Source organism: Pezoporus occidentalis, unplaced genomic scaffold (genome assembly GCF_034315485.1).
Source record: "Pezoporus occidentalis ecotype Australia unplaced genomic scaffold, CSIRO_AGI_Poc_V1 ctg12, whole genome shotgun sequence".
NCBI lineage: Eukaryota > Metazoa > Chordata > Aves > Psittaciformes > Psittacidae > Pezoporus > Pezoporus occidentalis.
The window spans coordinates 5,042,199-5,061,748 of NW_026912994.1; the positions used below are offsets into that span (position 1 = coordinate 5,042,199).

General features: G+C 40.3%; 2 protein-coding genes across 5 annotated transcripts in view; one reads left to right on the forward strand and one right to left on the reverse strand.

Moving 5' to 3' along the window:
• Nucleotides 1-313: 313 nt before the first annotated feature.
• On the reverse strand, nt 314-10,783 carry PARP9 (poly(ADP-ribose) polymerase family member 9). The gene is made up of 10 exons (XM_062606787.1): nt 10,743-10,783; nt 10,237-10,276; nt 8,354-9,186; nt 6,921-7,145; nt 6,623-6,841; nt 5,326-5,401; nt 4,475-4,849; nt 3,097-3,251; nt 2,355-2,520; nt 314-1,187 (listed from the first exon to the last, which is right to left on the reverse strand). Exons 1-10 carry the CDS (start codon nt 10,755-10,757, stop codon nt 886-888), a joined length of 2,406 nt encoding a protein of 801 aa, XP_062462771.1. The 5' UTR covers nt 10,758-10,783; the 3' UTR covers nt 314-885.
• A 108-nt stretch (nt 10,784-10,891) lies between these two features.
• Nucleotides 10,892-19,550, forward strand: part of PARP14 (poly(ADP-ribose) polymerase family member 14) — a 29,838-nt gene continuing 21,179 nt past the window's right edge. For all 4 annotated transcript variants that reach the window (XM_062606525.1, XM_062606533.1, XM_062606543.1 and 1 more), the window contains exons 1-4: nt 10,892-11,066; nt 11,372-11,595; nt 14,210-15,751; nt 16,615-16,702. In XM_062606525.1, the coding sequence (XP_062462509.1) occupies nt 10,892-11,066; nt 11,372-11,595; nt 14,210-15,751; nt 16,615-16,702 (2,029 nt within the window). The remainder of the gene's footprint in view (nt 11,067-11,371; nt 11,596-14,209; nt 15,752-16,614; nt 16,703-19,550) is intronic.

Below are 19,550 nucleotides of genomic sequence, written 5' to 3' on the forward strand. Positions count from 1 at the left end.
AAAGTTTCAAAGTACCCAAGAGCTGGACTGAATCCCCCTTTACATTAGCATAAGTTACAGTAGCTCTTAGAATTTTCCAGTCACTGGCTTCGGGTCACTCCAGACCCAGCGGGGAGATACCTGGCTACAAGGATGACACTGTAATCTTTAAAAGATACCAGTAAAGGAGATTAAAAAGGAATTTCATGCTGTAGCTTGAATGAGTTCTCTACTGTTCTGTAGCCTTTGTGAGATTCAGTGCCACTGAGAAATTTGAAGCTCAGTCAAGTCATGTTCTTAAGATTATATGGAAAAATAACAGGTTAGCCGATAGTATCAGTCATACTTTTTATTTTGAATACATGTGTCTACAATACTTGAAATATCTTAACTAATAAAAACTGTAATAGCAACTACTGTTAGAAAGCATGAAGTATTGCCTCACACTCACCATAACTATGTGCATTTAATAGCATGTCCCAGAGTCAGAAATAGCTTTGACCTCATACATTTACATGTTTAAGTCAGAAGAAAAAGTAGGAATTAAAGGCACAACCAAGATTTCTTGGGTTTCACAAACATACAGAATATCGCAGATTAAGAAAATGTAATGAAAGAATAACAACCTATGGAAACATCAGGTGTATAGTCACATGCTAAGAACATTCTAAGGCATAAAGTAAATGACCAGATAAATGTTAGACTGTATTTTGTGATGCTTTTCCTTCTGCTTCCATTCACAGATAGTTTTGTTCTGACCTTCTTAACATATTGACTTACTTCATTTGTTTATGGATATTTCAGAGCACTTTGCACAAGGCACTTTGATCACACGAAGAACATCCTCTACCAGAGTACCAAAAGTACCAGACCCAGTTCTGAGGGGGCTTCACAATAGCTACAGGTCTAATTCAGGATACTGCTGGTTTCCTTACAAGTCAACAAATATCTTGGAAGGGCCTGAGCACTGTTGCAGATGACAAAGGTGTCAGGATTATTTACATCATCTACCAAGCTGTCGTATACCTTAATGGCATCCCCCTCCACTGCTGGTGGCATAATATAAGATGAGTTGCCTTTAGTGTATAAGCCTGTTAGTACCTCAGCCTCAAACACATACATTTTAGAGTCTGTTTCCTGTGTGGTTTTACCCTCAGTTAGACTTTTCGGGTTCCTTTTAAAGTAGATGCCAGCTCCGTATTTTTGTTCTGGAAAAAGAAAGAAAAATTTTTAGAAGAATAAAAGCCTTTAACAATTGATTGTTGTGGGGTGTTGGTACTAAAAGTCTGCTTCTTGATTCAGTATTACATGTTATTGCATTTACATTATAGCTGAATGTGTGCCACCCTCTCACAAGTAAATATGCATTAAGTGGCTCTAATGCTAGCACTGGCCTCCCACTAGAATCATGAGCAGTGACAGCTGATGGCCATTCTGATTTAACTTCTGCTCCAGCAATGACCATTCAGATTTAACTGTTAATGCAGTGATAGAAACATCAAGATATAATGTATTTATATAAACACTTCAGTCAGCATGTACTAAGGACTCTGATAAGGCGGCAAGATTTTAATAATGTAAGCTACAAAATAAAAGCTTTGAGATTTTTAAGAAGAATGCTGTATAAAAATGCTATCACTGTATGGCCTGGAAAAGTGCAAAGAAATTAAATGAGACCATCATCCTATTTATTACTTTGAAAGGGTGAAAATGTGCCACATATATGCATAGACAAGGAAAGGCAAACCTCCCTTTTTGAACAGTTCATTGTCTGAGATCCCAGTTCTGCATTTGACCAGCAAAATACCAGACCCTTCACCTACTGCAGAATGAAGCACTAAATGCTTATCCTTTCCATTTCTGGAAATGTCTGTCTACTACAGTACTTCACAGACACCACAACTTTCTTCCTAAGCATACTCTAGTTTGAATGGCAGTCTGTTCAGTCAAATTCTGACTGCATCTGATCTGAGCAGGGGGTTAGCCTACATGATCCTCAAAAGTACCTTCCAGCCTCAATTAGTCTGTGATTCCTTTGAACATGTTTTAAAACATCAAGGTGCAGCAAGCAGAGATGCTGACTTCTGACTTTAAAAAAGTGACACAATAAAAGAAAACATGGACATGGCATTATGTCTATGTAAATTCTGTCAGCAGTGTCTGCTAGGCTAGAATCCTGCTTGTCCTCCCAGAGCCTTACTGACTACAATATCAGAAAGGAAAATCTTACCACAGATAAAAAAGTAAGCTCATATGACTAAATGCATATAAGAAACAGTTCTTGTTTAGGAATGCCATTTTTTCTGGTTTTAATCCAACTTCAGTAGTCAGTCACTATGTTCATTTTGATTAAAGATGCCAAAGCAAATTATTACCTGTTGGTGGAGAATACATCCTGTGAAACCCAGTCTGGCACACCAAGCTACAGAACTGCACTGGAACATACTGGTACAACTTGTGTGTTATTTGATAGGTATACTGGTTTTCTTCTACTTTTTTTTTCATTTGTTGGAATGCAGCAGATAAAAGAGGATTATGTATCTTTTCAATTTGTAACATAAATAATAGTGTCATATTAGCAAAGACCAATATCCATGAAATTCGTAAGTGCTCTTGGTCAGGCTATGTTCCATAGTGGCAGAACTTTTGTTTTAGCTTAAAGGCACTGACCACAGAGCAGATCAGGTATTCGAAGTGTGCAACTGATCCACAGAAAAAGGATCACACCACTATTCCATGTCCAAGAAGAAAACAGACATGCTGCATTAGTGTCCTGGAATATTGTGCTCATTCTAACATACCAATCTCATCTTTCTCTAGAGTCTGCTCATTCTAACATACCAATCTCTCTCTAGAGTCCTACAAAGGAACATTTGAAGCATGAAATAAGAAACAGAATATACAATACAGTTAAAAGGACTTCTCAGAATTTAACCACACTTTTGGATTTGCTTTATGTTTTAAAATACTTTTTAATTAGCAGTAAAGACTACATCTGTTTCAGGGATTAGGCTGATCTCAGCTTTTAAAAGCAATATATTGAAATAGTTCACCTGAGTTTTTTAAGCATGTTTGGTTCAAATATATCAGCTGAGATTTATTTTTTACCATGAATACCCTCTTTACCTTGAGAACACAAAGCCCAGCTTTTGCAAACTCTTTCTCTCTGTCTTTAAACTCCTGAAGGTGTGATTCTACCAGTGAAATCTGGATGCATTTAGTAGTATTTGTAGTATTAGTAGTATCTGTCTTGTGAAGGTGTCCTGCTTGGCCTAGATACAAAAAAGGGAGTAAAATTTTCACAGGTCATAATATCTGAGGTACAGGCAATGAGGAGGGATCCAGAGATCCAATACTTTAGTTTTGTAGTTTGGTTAAAAAGAAATAATGTGAAATATTCTCTGAAGAGGCTAATACCGAAAGGGACTGATATATTTTTTCTATGTTTATTAAAGAAACCAGAGAGGGAATAAAAAAAACAACAAACCTGAAAACAATTTATCTTCTCCATTACATCTCTCCACAGCCCAACTTTTATATAATGGTATCTGTATTGAATGACTATACAAACATGAGACAAAAATTGATCACTCAACAGCTTTCTGTAATGCACTACTTCTATCAACTTAATCATAGAATGATAGAATGGTTAGGGTTGGAAAGGGCCTTAAGATCATCTAGTTCCAGCACCCCTGCCATGGGCAGGGACACCTCCTACTAAACCATGTTACCCAAGGCTCTGTCCAACCTGGCCTTGAACACTGCCAGGGATGGAGCATTTGCAACTTCTTGGGCAACCCATTCCAGTGCCTCACCACCCTAACAGTAAAGAACTTCTTCCTTGTATCTAAAGTGAGCTTCCCCTGTTTCAGTTTAAACCCATTGCCCCTTGTCTTATCACTACAGTCCCTAATGAAGAGTCATCTCCAGCATCCCTGTAGGCCCCCTTCAGATACTTGAAGGCTGCTGTGAGGTCTCCAAGCAGCCTTTTCTCCAGGCTGACCAGCCGCAAATTTCTCAGCCTGTCTTTGTATGGGAGGTGCTGCAGCCCCCTTATCATCCTCAAGGAAAGTCAAGGACTCTGCAGAACATGGCCAAGGTTGGTCCTGCAACAAGGGTTCAGCTGCAGCTAGCAAAATTGCTCAGCAAAGGTACGTGTTTATCAAGTGCAAATCTTGTCAGTCACCAGTGGCCAGGCTGTGAAGTGATGCTGTCCTGGAGGAAGCCAGTTAGAGTTGGCTACACAATGATGGCCAGCCCTTCTATAAGCTGTGCCCAACTGGAAATACTGCCAAGAAGGTAATCAAAGTTAACAAATGGTCTTTCAGGGGCTCACAGATAGAAGTACAGTAATATTAGTAATTAAAGCTATGCTCAGTATGTGTGTGAACTGAATGCATGTCTGTCCACTCTCAGCAATACACAGATACTGCTTCATACTTGACCTTATTTAAGCACTTACTTTAGTTACTTCCTTAGACACTTGTTTACATACCCATTAAGTACAGCAGTTCCTTTTGTTTGGCTGTAGTCTCCTCTTGTATATGAAGCAGTAATTCTTCAGTTGCGAGCACTGCATCAATCACAGCGTCGGGAGGGCCACAAAATTCCAGTCTTGCTTTGCCACATTTCACCACTTCTGATACACATACACTAGGATGATGCTTTCGAGACAAATCTGCAAACTCCTTTCTACCAAGGCTAAAAATGTAGTTGTTTTCAATAACAGCATGGTGACTTCCCTCAATTTGTATCATGCTTCGGATCCATGATTCTGCCGCTTTCAATGCTATGTGTATGTTCCCTTTAAGTTCAATAGCAGGCTCATTATTTGCAGCCTCTTTTACACTTTGACTGCCTGACTCTGTACCTGAAAGAAATTTTCTTTTTAGAAGTGCACTGGAAGAGTGAAGAGCTTTCAAGCGCTGTCACAATTTCCTATGTGTAATCCAAGATGCAGTGTGCAGGAAACACACTGCTCGTCTGGTATGCCCAAAACAGAAGAGAGTTTGGATACCAGGAGATAAGGTTTCCAGGAAAAAAAAACACAACAAACCAACTAAACAACAAAACCAGACCAAAACACACATGCAGAATTCGTTTGCCTTCCACTAAACGACTTCTAACAGGTTAAGCAGAGACAATGATTTTTATGTTTAAAATCTTATAAGGGAGTGGCCAGTTCTGTTGCCATCAATGTAAAAATGCAAAGCGCTCACATTTTTGCCTCCTCCTTCCCCCAAGACATATATGCAAACACTGAGTTCTTTCTAAAGGAAGGTGATTTCGGATTCTTAAATCTGGAATGCTCATTTACTTGAAATGCCCTTTCTGCCCATTACTTACTCAAATGATCACTTCTGTTGTAATACTGATTTTTTCCCAGTTTCTGTGTCTCTGAATAAAATTTTCTCTGGAAAACCTTGGAAGAAAAACATTTAGGAGCAGTTTGAAATCTCTGTTGTCAAATACACAATTTCTCTTCTCAAAACTCCAATAGATAAGCAGTTTACAGCTGCTTCCCCCCAGTTCTGAAATTATTGACAGTGGGCATTTGTCAGCATTTCCCCCAAATTTTATTGCTGACAGTACCAAAAGCATTCCTGTTCTTCTACATCTCCTAAGGTAAGACACCCCTTATACACTGAATGACACCTTTAACTGCTTGTTATGTGGGATATGTGGAACTCATGGAACCACACTAGACAAAGATGTTCATTAGTTGCAGTTTAATGCTGAGGAATCCTTACTCAGTTTTAAAATCCAAACTATTCCCCTACCTTTACCTCAAAACTCCTCTTCATGATCACACACAGAAAGCCTCTGAGAAGTGCTACTCTGCTAGGCAGTGGATTTGGCATCTGGCAAATTGCCTCTCCTTTTTTTCAGCAAAAAGTTTGATTTGCCCTGATTATCAAGGGATTAAGCGAGAAGCACATACAGCTTTCTTTAGAGTTTATGAGACAGTTACAGAAGACAGATCTGATCTTGGAATCATGAAATCATAGAATGGTTTGCATTGGAAGGAACCTTAAAGATCATGTAGTTCCAACTGCCCTCCACCTAGTTCTTGCACCAAGCTGAAACAATGAATGGTTGAAGTTAAATGGGGACAAAAGCAAACTCTACTTTTACAGCTATCTAAAACATGTATGTATTAATCACATCAGCTAAACATTCAAGGTGGAAAATGGCCCACTGCAGTTAAAATTACCCACTGTCTGTTAGCAACCTTTCTATCACACTAGATCATAAAACGTGTTAATAGTGTTTTGCCCTAGGAGTGTCATGCAAAAGAAAATAATAAAATGGTTAAAGAAATTTCCCAAGGAGGAATAAGTTCATTCTTTAATGAGTTAAGAGTAGACACTTTCTTATAAATTTGCTGACAGTCATGAGAATTTCAGAGCTCCTTCCCCTTGTTTATCAAACCACAGAGTGATAACTTTGGGTTTAGTGAAGATAAAGATCTGTAAAGATCAGTAATACCTGTTAACGACAGAAATAGTTTCATTAACGGACTTGCTGCTCACAAACATTTTAAGTAGCACAGAATTCAGATTTTCTTAATTTGTAGTCATCTATGAGAATATTTTTACAGTTTGGGGTTTTCATTATTAGTAGTTAATAACATATTTGTTACCTGATAACCATCATTGTCATCTGGGCAAAGGACAAACTGCACATCTACCTTCTTCTCAGGCTGTGCCCTGGCAAAATTTAAAACCTCTTCAATCATGCTCTGTGCCACTACACCAATAGGCAGCATCGATGAGCAAATGCCATTTGCTGGGAAAGAAACTGAGGGAGACTGGCAGTCCCGAACATAATGCAGGCATCTGGTCACTGCAGCTTTTAACTCCTACATGGAAAGCAACTGCTTTAGTCCCCACATCACTCAAGATGAAAATTAATTAAAAACCAATCGAACTGATTATTACCTCACACAGTAACACCGGGTGGTGGTATTGTGGCCATACAGTGTGCAGCACAAACTCACAGGGCAGATTATAGCCTCTTGTTCGTAAAATTTTATAAGACGAAAGATCTTTAAGATGAGACTTAAGTTCATCCTGAAGAGCTGAACCTGCTTTTTGAAGCAGTGTTCTTGCAACTGGAGAGGAAGGCTCACCATTCACAGACACAAAATTAACAACATCTGTAGTCTGGCAAAAAAGAGCAAAGTTTCAGTATAATTCAAGTTTACAATACACAAGCTTTGCTACTATAGAGAGCACTCTTTCTAGGAACAATTCATTTAAAAAAAGTGTGGCTGCAGCACATCAGCACATCAGCTGTTTGAAAGGTTCAAACACTGCTAATAAGCGCTGCTTATTACTAAGAACTCCAAAGCTATGGTTGCTTCAAATTCCAGTGGAAAGACCAGATTCCCACAGGTCTCTTGTATTTCAAATTAAATGTGCAAAATGCAAAAACCTTGTTTTCAGAATGCTGATAACAGCAGCAGTTGTTCTGGCTTTTAATTGTTGAAGATTTTGTAGAGTTATAAGACTTTGGAGCAGATTTTCCTCATAGTCTTGAAGGTATGTGGTATTTTCCAATGCTGTATAATTGCTTAATAAAATTACCCACAGTGGCAACTTTGTGATCTTTCACTGTCACATCAAGAAAATTAACTTTCTGTTCAATTAAGATACTTCTTTAAAATAAAAGCTACGATTTGCATTTAGCAAATACTGTATTTTTAAAGGAATGGCTAAATGCCATCCCTGTGACATAGCTTCTGGTCTAAGAGCTCTGTGGGATTACTATGACTAAGATCATATATTTTGCCTCATATTTTGTAGCTAAGAAGTTAAATGAATCAATTTCAATGATGCACGGTTTAAAGGTAAGATGCACATCATCTGTGTAAGTTATTTTCAGCCGTTGCAGTGTTTGCTAACTCCAGCAGTGGCATCTACGAGAACATAAATTACAGAAAAAAAAAAGCAAGACAAAAGATAAGAGTAGACTTCTAGGGAATGCATGATAAAATGTGAACTCCCATGATGTTATAATAAGATAAACATTAGCATAGGGATAAGTTGTTATTAATCATCCAATCTTTAGCTGCTTCCTATAACACCATAACAGAATGTATACAAAAAAGAAATAAAAACTTTCTGATTTTTAATACCCATTTAGATAAACAAGCAAGCAAGCAAACAAACATAACAAAAAAACCCACCAAAAACCAGCAAACAAAACCAACAACTCCTTGCCACTATAACTTATTCGCCATTTGTAATTTCTCATCAGGCTGAGAAGATAACTGCTTAGTGGATCAATATGTGTTCTGAACTCTTGGGCTCCAAATGCTGCAAGGATTGTGAGGCAACTTCTTGTTCAGCTTATCATGGGACAGACTTACCTTCTGCTCTTCAAGGACACCTCTTACGACGCTCAAGTGAACACCTCCATGCCTGATGTAAGTTGAAAGCTGGCTTGATGAAGTTGAAAGCGTTTCCTCAAGTGAACTGGTATCACCCAAAAACTTTTCACAGGCCTTCTTAATTTCTTCAACTATAGGCTCGTAAGGGTTCACCAGGCGGATTTCCCTGAGACAGCTTGGTGGACTGGACTCGATAAATTCCTTAATAGCCATTACAATCACTTGAGCACACAAATTGACTGGGAAGCAAAAAATACCTGAACTCACTGCTGGGATAGCCACAGATTTTATACCATTTTTTGGAACAGTAACATACCTCAGAACATTCCAAATAGCTTCCTGAAGTAGGTCACAACATCTTTCCTTTTCAGAAACAACCCACAATGGGCCAACTGCATGAATGATTTTTTTACAAGGGAGCTTCCCTCCACCTGTCACTGCTATTTTGCCAGCTGCGAGTTTTCCATGCTTTTGAATATAATGATTGCTTTCTGCTTGTATTTCTAGCCCTCCAGCATTCACAAGGGCTAAAGCAAGGCCTCCTGAATGATTAAGAAATTTATTGGCTGAATTCACCAAAGCATCAGCCTTGTGTCTTGTGAGATCATCCTTACAAACAGAAATCTCAATTCCCTGCTTTGTTTTTTTCCTGTATACTTCAACAGTGCATTTGGTATCTTTGAAGGTCAATGTACAAGCAAACTTTTTGTAAAAAAGTTTACTTAGACAGTCCTCTCTTTTCTTAAGAGCTTCACAGGCGTCTTCATTGATGGGAATCATCAAGCTGTCTTCGTCCATTACCATGCTTGGCCCTAGGATACAGAATAATATGAAGTGAAATCCAAGATGCTACTGTCAAAACATTGTTTTTTATATAGAAGTGTTGTTTATAGCTCTCAGTTGTATCCTACTCTCATTACCTACCAAATTTTTGGCAGAGTCTGATCTCTCTGCCTTTTTCACAGGCTTAGAAAGCCCAACTAAGCACTAAAAGATTACAATAATATCATTGAGCCTGCCGTGACTTGAGGATTTGAGTTTGCCTTACTGTTTACCTGAAGAGGAAGCCTGGTTAAGATGCATCTCCTCCTGCTGCTTGTTCTCCCTCTCTCACTTGCTTACTGTTTATTCTCTCCCAACAGAAGCCTCCTTCTGGCCTCTCCAGGGCATTTTATTTTAGCATTTTGTTACTGATTTCCAGCAAGGTCCAAGGGTGAGTTCCCCAGGCCTCTGCAGAGTCAGTAACTCACAGCTACACTGGCTGAGGAACACTTGCCAATACGTTCATTTCATGATGCCACGGAGACCTTATGCTGATCTTTGTCTAATTCTGTGGCTCTTTGACTTGCACTTAAATCTCACAAGCAAGTTCTTTCTTAGTATGGAATTCGTGCATTCAGAAGGGTTTTTGAAACCACTTATTTTAGGGGAAAAAAAAAGTAATGGTAAAAGAGTGGGGTGGTTTTTACCTTATCACTATGGCTATACAGCCCTCTCCTGGCAGATGTCAGCAGCACTACATACAGTACTTATGTTAATTACTGTAAATGAATTTGTATGAGCTTAATCAAACTTTCCTCTGGGGTATGCTGCCTGCTTGTAAAGAGTTTAACATTTTGCACTTATATACACACTGATTCATCAAAACACTTCTGAGCTCTTACTTTTTTTAAAAGAGAAATGCAAGCAAATCCTTTTGAAGCAATGAATAATAACGTTGAGTCATAATTGTGTCTAATTCACACATTCCAGGTTGCTTTTGGCTATTTCACATCAATATTTTCTAGTCTTCTCTCTGTGTCTGGCAGTTTTCAACTTAAATACAGAAACACACTTTGCAGATGGCTAAATGAGAGGCTTACCTAAACCGCTCTTTTCTTCAGACATCTCTAGACAGTAACTCTATTGTTAAACAAAGCCAAGAAGTAAATGTTACAGTCTGACCGCTGCGTTCCGGCAGGAGGCGTTCTGTTGCAACCAAACCCGGCAGCACACCTTTTCAAAACTAACTACGAAGTGTTCCGATATTTAAAATGCTATTCAGGGCTGAAATTGGGGTGACCGGAGCACTGTGCGTTAAGTCATCCACACCTTACGATAGCTCCGGCTCACCTGTGGGTGGTGAGCAGCCGGGAAATTTTACTTCTTCCCGAGAGCCAGGCCAGAAAAGAACGCTTTCTTTGGGGTTTTCCGTTTGGGCTTTGGTTTATTCCCCAGGGCCTGAAGCCCGGTGGCAAAGCTGTGAGGGAGGCCCCGGCCTGGCGCCTCGCACAGGGGCAGAGGCAGCTCCAGCCGCAGCTCCCCTGACCCCTTAGGGGGCTGCCTCCAGCCCCGAGCTCTCCACGCCCCTCCAGCCCCGCTCTGTTACCTGGAGGATCCCCATTAACCGGAGCTGCGCGTCGTGGCCGTCCCCCCTCAGCTTCGGTCGCGGGAAGGGCGCGGGGCGGAGAACTGCGGTCCCGAGCGACGGAGCGGGAAACGAAAGCGAAAGCGGGCGGTGGTGGCGGCAGTGGCATTATGGCGGCGTCGCCGCTGCTGGTGCGGCTCTGCCCCGCGCCCGACGCCGGCGACAAGGTGTTGCACAAGCTCCAGAGCTACTTCCAGTCAGGGAAGAGGTCGGGGGGCGGCGAGTGCGAGGTGCGAGCGGGCCCTGTGCCCAACACCTATTGGGTGCTCTTCCAGCAGGAGCAAGGTGCGTCCGGGCTTGGGGAGAGGGGCTAGGTCGGGCGGTGCGGCTCTAAGGCGGCAGGATCCGCTGCTCCGCATGGTCCCGCCGCCTGCACTGAAGGGGTGAGGGGGCTGCTGAGCCCCGCCACCCCGGAGAGCTGCTCGCAGGCAGGCCGTGACGCCGAGTAACCGTGTGAGGGGGCTGGCCATGGCTGCCATGGGCACCACTGGGTGGGCAAGGGGCAGGTGGTCCCTGTGACAACCACTTGTAGCAGTCAAGCTGTCAGGTGACTTTATCAGCCTTGTCTGTCTGTCCCCAAATTACTGCAGATAAGAAGAGTGTGGAATCTCGCACGGATCACGTTGTGGAAATCGGTGCCAGGCACCTGAAGGTAGTCATCCAGCGGGGAGAAGGAGACCTGAGCAAAAGCCAGTTTACAAAGCAGGCATTCCCTAGCTGCCCCATCCCCTCCGGCTCTTCCCCACCTCCTCAGCAGGAGCAGCAGGCAGCCAAAGGCCATGGAGACACCACGAGAGAAGTCATTACTAAAAAGGTATGCCAGTAAGAGCAGTAACAACCAATGCCACGACTGCTTGTAGTTTCACAAGTCCTTTGTGTTGCTTTATGTTGTGCTTCAATAGTTCATGACAAGTATGTTCACTCAAGTTACAGAATGTTCAACGTCAGTTACATCTTAGTCAATAAAATGGGGATGACTTTGGAATGGTGTACCACAGGTCATCCATACATGCTAACAGGCAGCATGTTCTCCAGCATGGCTTTGGTATGTGCCAACCACTGTTCCTCAAAGCAGCACCCTGGTAGGTTTCAGGAAATAGAATGCACTGAGGATTGCTCCCAAAAGGTGGAAGAATTGTATAAGATTTGGATCCCTCCCTGCCACATAGACCTCTAACACTATTTCAGCACATTTTGCACCTTCCAACAGCCCTAATTGCTTCCATCCTTTGCCTCAGTGTTAAAAATATCTGCTCTGATTTGGTGCAGCACCATTTCAGACACTTTGAACTAGAAGTTATGCAGAAAAGACCAACTGTGTGTTAGGGACATGGGGTAGGGCCAGGCCACGCGTTACATGATGTGGACATAACTCTACAGAGACACTGATAGCTGCCCCCAAAGGGTTTACCCTGTTTTGTGTAGTATAACAGGTATAGCATGTGCTAATGATGCAAAGGGTTAACAAATGTACAGGGGGGTTAGGGTTGAGCCACCTGCTTAACAATGTTACTGCTTGCTCATGCTTATTGTACATGATATTTGCAATGTACGAGGGGATAAGTCAAACCACTTACTTAACAATGTTACTGCTTGCTTGTGCTTATCGTACTTGCAATGTACAAGGGGATAGATCAGGACGCTTACTTAACAATATCATTGCTCACTCATGATTATGCTAGGACAAGATATAAGGACATAGTTACTGTCAAGAAGTAGGGACCGTGTCTTGATTCCTGTCCTTTGGACGCCTCCGTGTATGCTAGAACTAGATATAAGGACATAGCTATTGTTAAGAAGTAGGGACCGTGACTTGATTCTAGTCCTTTGGATGCCTAGGCCGGCTGAAATTAGCTCTGCGCATTGGACAAAGACCAAGCCTCCAGGGAGCATGCGTAACAACCAGAGGTGGAAAGTTCAGGCTCGAGGAAGACTCACTTACTTCATCTCGAGACCCTCGCTCACGACCACTATGAGGCACTGCGCAGGCGCAAAGGACTTCTTAGCTCATTATAATACAAAGCAGGAATAGGGCATGAATATGTATAGGCGTGTTGTGCAACCTCATGCATATATATAACTTTAGAGGACAAATGTAAAGGGGAAACAATGCTGAGGTGTGCATGCTTTTGGAGGAGTTATCCCCCCGTGGGCCTTAGTGCTGAATAAAAGTCATACCTACTTTACAACTAACGAGTTGTGGAGTCTATCCGCGCATCACTAAATAGTGGTTACCTTGCATCTGTAGCAGTGTACTGCAAATTTCTCTATCCTTCTGTCTGTGCAAAGTAAAGATGTGAACATGCTTTTTATTTTTCAGAATCCGGTTTTCTGCCTTAACCCTGAGTTACCACAGCATGACTTTTTAAAAAGATAATTAAAGAACAATGCAATATTAAATGTTCTGTTAAAACACCTTGTAGCTCTGTTGCTAAACACTAAGGGGACAGGCAGTTTCTGTTGGGGAACCTTGGCAGAATGGTGATGGCCCCAAGTTATAGTTACAATTAAAGATTTATTTTTTTAACAGGATTCTATGATTAACATAGCATAGAATTAATGATCAGAATAGCACAGGATTTCTACATGCAGAATCCGTGTAGGACAATTTTATAAATAGCATAGCACTGAATTTCACAGCAAATCTTAGCTTGTGGTTTCTAATCACTTCTGCAGATCATGTCAAATCTTAGTACTTGGCTTGCTGTATTGATGTAATGTATCTAGACTTGAAAAAACACATGAAAGTATGAGTCATTTGCTCAGTTCTCAGACAAAGCAGAGAATGGTGGAGGTATCCCTGGCCACTGGAGGATCACGGGTCTCACTGTTCAGGAACAGTTGTGATCCAGGTTCCCACCTGGGACTTGTAACTGCTTGCTTTTGTAGACAGTGATCTGCATGCTGATTAGCTTCAAGGCCAGTAAGGAGAGGAGTAGTTGGCCTGGTGCTCAGGAACCTTGAGGATTGTAGGGAGAAGAAGAAGTCTGTTTGCTCCATCTACTTGATGCACAGGACCTTCAGGGCATGATAATGAGAGGGGAAAGGAACTAATACGTGACCAGCTTAGTTACAGAGAATGGCTGTTTGTCTTATTAAATGGCGTTAGTTATGCTAACTGCATAACTGGAAGTCAGGAGCAGAGGATACTGGTCACACTCTCAAAGTAGCAAAGTTACTGTCTTTGTTCCTGTGATGCTGATGACATTAATAAGTTCCATTTTTGCTGCTGACTTGGAAGCAAATTGCTTTACTTACATATGTGTAATGTCAGTATACATGACAGAAGAGAAAATACTATGTGCAAATTTGTCTATAGTAACCTGGCCCCACTGAGATGTACCAGAGCTTTTCCTTACTGAAAATATAGAAGCAGCAAGCAGACAACCTTATAAAAAATAAATAATGATTTCTTCTTATGTTTTTAGATATTTCTTACAGTATCTGCGACTCTGAATACCAGTATGTTCACTGAACATCAAAGGAAGAGAATTACCATTATATGTCCAAATTTAAAGAGAGAAGGAAATCCTGATATTGATGGATCTGAGAAACTGACGGGAGATTTTGCAGACATTGAAAAAGCTTATTGCTACTTTAAGGATATCCTTTCAGGCAATGAGCCGAACCTTGATTTTTCACATTCTGAAAGTAAGAATGGTTTGAAAGATGAAAATGGTCTGAATACTGAAGAAGTGAATGAGTTTACAGTTCCATCAGCGCTCTATGAATATTTCAGTCATACCTGTAAAGAGCAAATCAAAGAACTATGTGAACGTTTTGGGGTGTGTATAATAAGTAAAGATCAGTACAATGGAAACACATCAGTAAGCTTCATTTCTGATAGAAGTCCTGCATCGATACAACAAGCTAGCGATTTTTTCATCAGAACTTTTCAGAAAAACGTGGAAAATCTGAGACAGGAAGAACTTCCTATTGCGAACAGTTACAAATTAAGTGAGATAATAGCGAAATTAAATGCTAAGTTTAGTAATATTCTTGCCAAAGAGGAAGGGAATCTGTTGCTACTTCGTGGTCCCGCAAGTGAGATTTTAGCTGCCAAAAAAATTCTAGCAGAGGAAGGTGAAAACAGCCAAGGTGAAAAGAATTTGAAAATATCATCTGAACTGTACAAATACAGGAATGGAATTGAAGTTGATGCTTCTATGTTTAAGTTGTTGGAGACAATATTAAGCAAAGAAATTGAAGACATTAAAGACAAATTTGATACCACAATTGAAAAGAGAGATGTTTCATATGACCAGAAGATGCTGATAATATTTAGGCCCAGGATCAAAACTTTTGATATGTCTTCGCATGCTACTGAATGCTTCATCAATGCATTTCAGAGTGCCTTTGCAATGTTAAGAGAAAAACTCATCAGCTTGAAGCTTTCAGAAGGTCAGAAGAAAAGATTAAATATGTTACTTAATGGGAAACAATTGGAAAATCTGCATGTAAAGCTTAAGAATGAAGAAGACAAATTGATGTTAATTGGCTTACCAAACCATCTTTCTGATGCTGAAAAGTACATTATGAACTTTCTTCCCATCGAAGACTCAACACAAAGTAAAAATAGGACACCACTGACCTCTGATCTCAGCTATCAAGAAGATACAGGAGCATCTGAGAAGAAATACAATGGCAGGGAAAAGAATAATCTTACTTCTGAAGGACAGGCTAAGGCAAAGACAGAAGAAAATGACAAAGATACGTGTCCAATTTGCATGGAGATAATTAATAACAAAGAAACACTGAGAAAGTGCAAACATGCATTTTGCAGAAGTTGCATCGACCAGGCCATGACTTACAAGCAAGCTTGTCCTATTTGCAATACTTTCTATGGAGTCATGAGAGGAGACCAGCCAGAGGGGAGAATGTCAAGTAGAATTCTGTCTTCCGCTCTCCCTGGTTATCCCAGTTGTGGTACTATTGAGATTACATATAATATGCGAGGTGGTATTCAAACTGTAAGTATAAAGATTTATAAAAGAGATTTTTCCCACAACAAAACAATATTGAACATAAAATTAACTGGTTTCCTATCATTTTGATGCACTTCAAGGAGAGACATTTCTTTGTTCTGTACAAATCTGCAAGTATTTAATTCAGTATTTTTGGGTGCAATTAAGTAATGCAGTAGGAGTTAAATAGTAGCCATTTTATTTGCAGCAGGACAGAGCTACCTGTCTGTAGTTTGCACACTGGGGATAACTGAACTGAAATCTATGGAGTAATATCATTTAAACAGCATTTTGTGAGTATAGTGAGTATTTTGGGGGGAATTCTCTTAGCTGCAGACACCAATGGGCCAAAATGAATAATGGGCTGGCTTGTAAGCTTTTCAGGTGAGATATCAGCTTATGGTGTGTGCTTAAGAGTCATGACTAAGACTAAAAATGGGATGAATGAAAAAGTCAGGGGTGGGGTGACATGCATTTCAGAGAGCAAAGATGGGAAAACAAATTTTAAAATAACAATGGATACGTGAGTGTTGACAAGAAAATGTGAATGAAACTTCTATGAAAGAAATCATCTAACGAGAAAACTCCTCAAAATCAGTCCTCCTCAGTCAAAGACAGGATAAAAAGTATTGCAAAAGCTGGGATGTGTCATTTTCATGCTTTCAAAACATTTATAATATACAATGTTGTTTTTTTTTTGTTTTTTGTTTTTTTTTTCTTTTTTTTTTTTGCAAAACAGAACAACCATCCAAACCCAGGGAAACATTATTCTTCAACTTTTCGAAAAGCCTATTTACCTGACAATAAAGAAGGGCAAGAAATTCTGCAGCTCCTCAGAAAAGCCTTTAACCAAAAATTGATTTTCACAGTGGGGGAATCACGTACTACTGGTGCAACAGATGTTATCACATGGAATGATATTCACCACAAAACTTCCATGGTGGGAGGACCTACCAAGTAAGTAGTCTTCTCTTTATGTAATTTTATTGTTCTTCATGTAATTTTATTTATTAAATGGGTCAGGAAGGTTACCCTCAATATTTTCTATGTTAGAGCATTCAGATTTTGTCATTGACAAAGTGACTGTGGAATGCTCTACGGATCCAGACTTGAATGACCTCACCAGTTTGGACAACTGAACAGTCCAAACAGCTGACCAGGATGAGCTCAGGCTTCTGTTGCCCTACAGGCCACTCATTCACCAGTGAGCTGTGTAAAGCACCTACTCAGTTAATAACTGCTCTGGTTACAAAATACTTATAGTATAGAACAGCAAGATCTTGATAGCAGTGAAGGTTGGAATTCTGTTACCTGCTGTTTTGCACCAGGAGGTGCTGGTCTGTTATGACCCCAGTAAAGACAGCACTCAGACTCTGTAAAATGTGATTTGAAATTCTACATATGAAGGCTAACAGCAAGAAGAGATTGTAGTATAGATATGGTTCTGTTCTTTTAGATGCTATGAACCCTGAGTTGTACAGCATTCAGTGGGCTTCTGATCAGAGCAGAGGATGCCATGCCAACCACATCCATACAAGGGGTTACCTCATTTTGGTTGTTTGAGCTATTGTAGGATTTTCTTAGTAGAAGAGAAACTCTGTTCAGTATTTCTTGAGGACTTGCTGCACTTCTAGATAAAGGCAAGGATACACAGGTGGTGTAATCACCAGGACCAAGTGGGAGCTGTCCAAGTCTGTCACGCAGCCATGGCATGTGCACAGCACAACACAGCCCTGAAGGTCATGCTGCACATCTAGCACAGCAGAGCATGGCACAGGCCTGGGCCTGCCCCAGTGAACTGTGGATCACTAATTCCTCAATGTATAACAGCCTTCTGGTCCACATCACTACATTCCACCCCTTAATGCACATACCATTGGCCATTCTGAAAGATACAATTAACTGCAGTTAATATCAGTAAAATTTGGCTCCTGGGAAAAGTCTTACAGAGACAAGAGGAAGTCTTGGAACAATTCTTTCAAGCTTGTTTAAACCTCTCAGGGGCAGGTGTCTTCTTGCAGGCTCTCAAGGTTTATGTCTAGATTCCCCTTAATAGGCTAGGATCATAAAAGGACAGAAAGTACCAGTTTTACTTTATCGCTTCCTTTGCCCAGCTGCTCGCCCTTGTTATCAGTTGCTTCATACTTACTTTTGGTGATGCACTACTTAAAATCCAGAGGTGCTATTATATTTGTGTTTTGGATGCTCACTTGGATACGCTTTGCCTCTGATTTTTACAAAGATGCATGCCCAAGTGCCCTATCATTTTCAAGTGTGACAGCTGGCAGCTTTGAAAATCAAGTTCTTGGTATCAGTTTGGGCAACCAAATTCAGCAGTTCCTTTTCTTCAGTTTTTAGCTTTACAGATGTACTACCTCTCTAATCTGCAAAATAGGATCTGTTTTCTCTGTAGATTAAGAAAGAAGTTAATAAAATTTGTAGTGTTCTAAGAGATTTGGATGAGGAGGTTCTGTAGAACTGTGAAGTGCTTCATTGCAGAAGTATTCTTTTTTTCTTCTCCTAGCTTCGGTTATCCTGATCCTGATTATCTGCACCGGGTTCGATTGGAATTGAAAGCAAAAGGAATTGAATAAAGGAATTTATCAGCTGTCAACCCTTAAGTGCAGTAACTGAACATGTAGGAGTTAATTTACTATTCAATCACTAAAAAGAAATTACTTTATTCAACTGCTGCACTTAAACCACTTGTATTTCACAGTCAGCTAAGAAAAGTAATCTTTTTCATCAAGTGATATATGCTCTTTTTACATATCATTTACTTCCTCAAATAATGCTTCTCTAAATGTGTAGCATTTACAGAATTTGGGTCTTGTGAGTGCAGTATCAGTACTCATTGCACTTGTCAAATTTCAAATTGTGTATCTTATTTTACCAGTGAATCTGATCTGCACTTTTTTCCCCACAAGTCCTCAGCCTGATCACTACTAGCTTTTATTTGATAAAATGCTTTAGCTTTGTGTTATTACGTCTATCATCATGGATAGCATCAGGTAACTCATCTGCCTAGAAAATTTCTATGCAGCTGTTCATCAGCTGTGATCAGGCTGTGGTCTTTCACTTATTTGCCTTTCCAGGATAAAAATGGCAGTAGTGGTTTGGGGTTTACATGTTAAATTAGCATGGATAATTTATGAAGGGATATGTGGATGCTGCTGTGGTGCTTTTAACCTGTAGGAGTGCTAAATGCTGAGGCACATTTGAATAAATGGTACCTGTGGCCATCTCTGATCAGGGGGTCCTGGTTCTGTGCCTTCCATCGTGTTTGAACTTAAATACAACTTTTATGTCAGCTTTACAACTATAAAACTATGTTCTTCCCATTGGTGCAGCCATAATTTTTAGTGAGTTAAACCATTTTTTTTAGGCTATTGAATATAACCAATAAACAAAATATAAACATACCATCTGCCCAGTTCTGCATTCTTCTGTACAGCTTTTCCCTCCTGTTTTAAGTAAGTATAGTTGTTTTGTTTGTTTGTTTGTTTGTTTGTTTTATTTAGGAATTTACCACCAGCACCACGACTTGAGGTGATTTGGACCCCATGCTACCTCCTTTTTATTTCTCTTTATTTTAGGTTCCCACATTGTAAACAGGCAGTATTACTTTACCTCCCTGACTTTCATGTGTCATAGTATCAGCACTGTTTGGTTTCCATGTGGGTTACAGTATCTCTTCTACTGTGGTTTTGTTTTACCACATTTGTTTTCACATTTTACACTATTTCACGTTTCCTCCTTTTCTGTGCAGTAAGATACTAGCATTCCAGTTGTTTCTAAATGGCTG

Excerpts from the sequence above, each read along its gene's own strand:
- PARP9 (XM_062606787.1), bottom strand. Across the intron at positions 6,842-6,920 it reads ACCCGGTGTTACTGTGTGAG|GAGTTAAAAGCTGCAGTGAC; the intron begins GTAATAATCAGT and ends CTTTCCATGTAG. Across the intron at positions 4,850-5,325 it reads CAACAGAAGTGATCATTTGA|GTACAGAGTCAGGCAGTCAA; the intron begins GTAAGTAATGGG and ends AATTTCTTTCAG.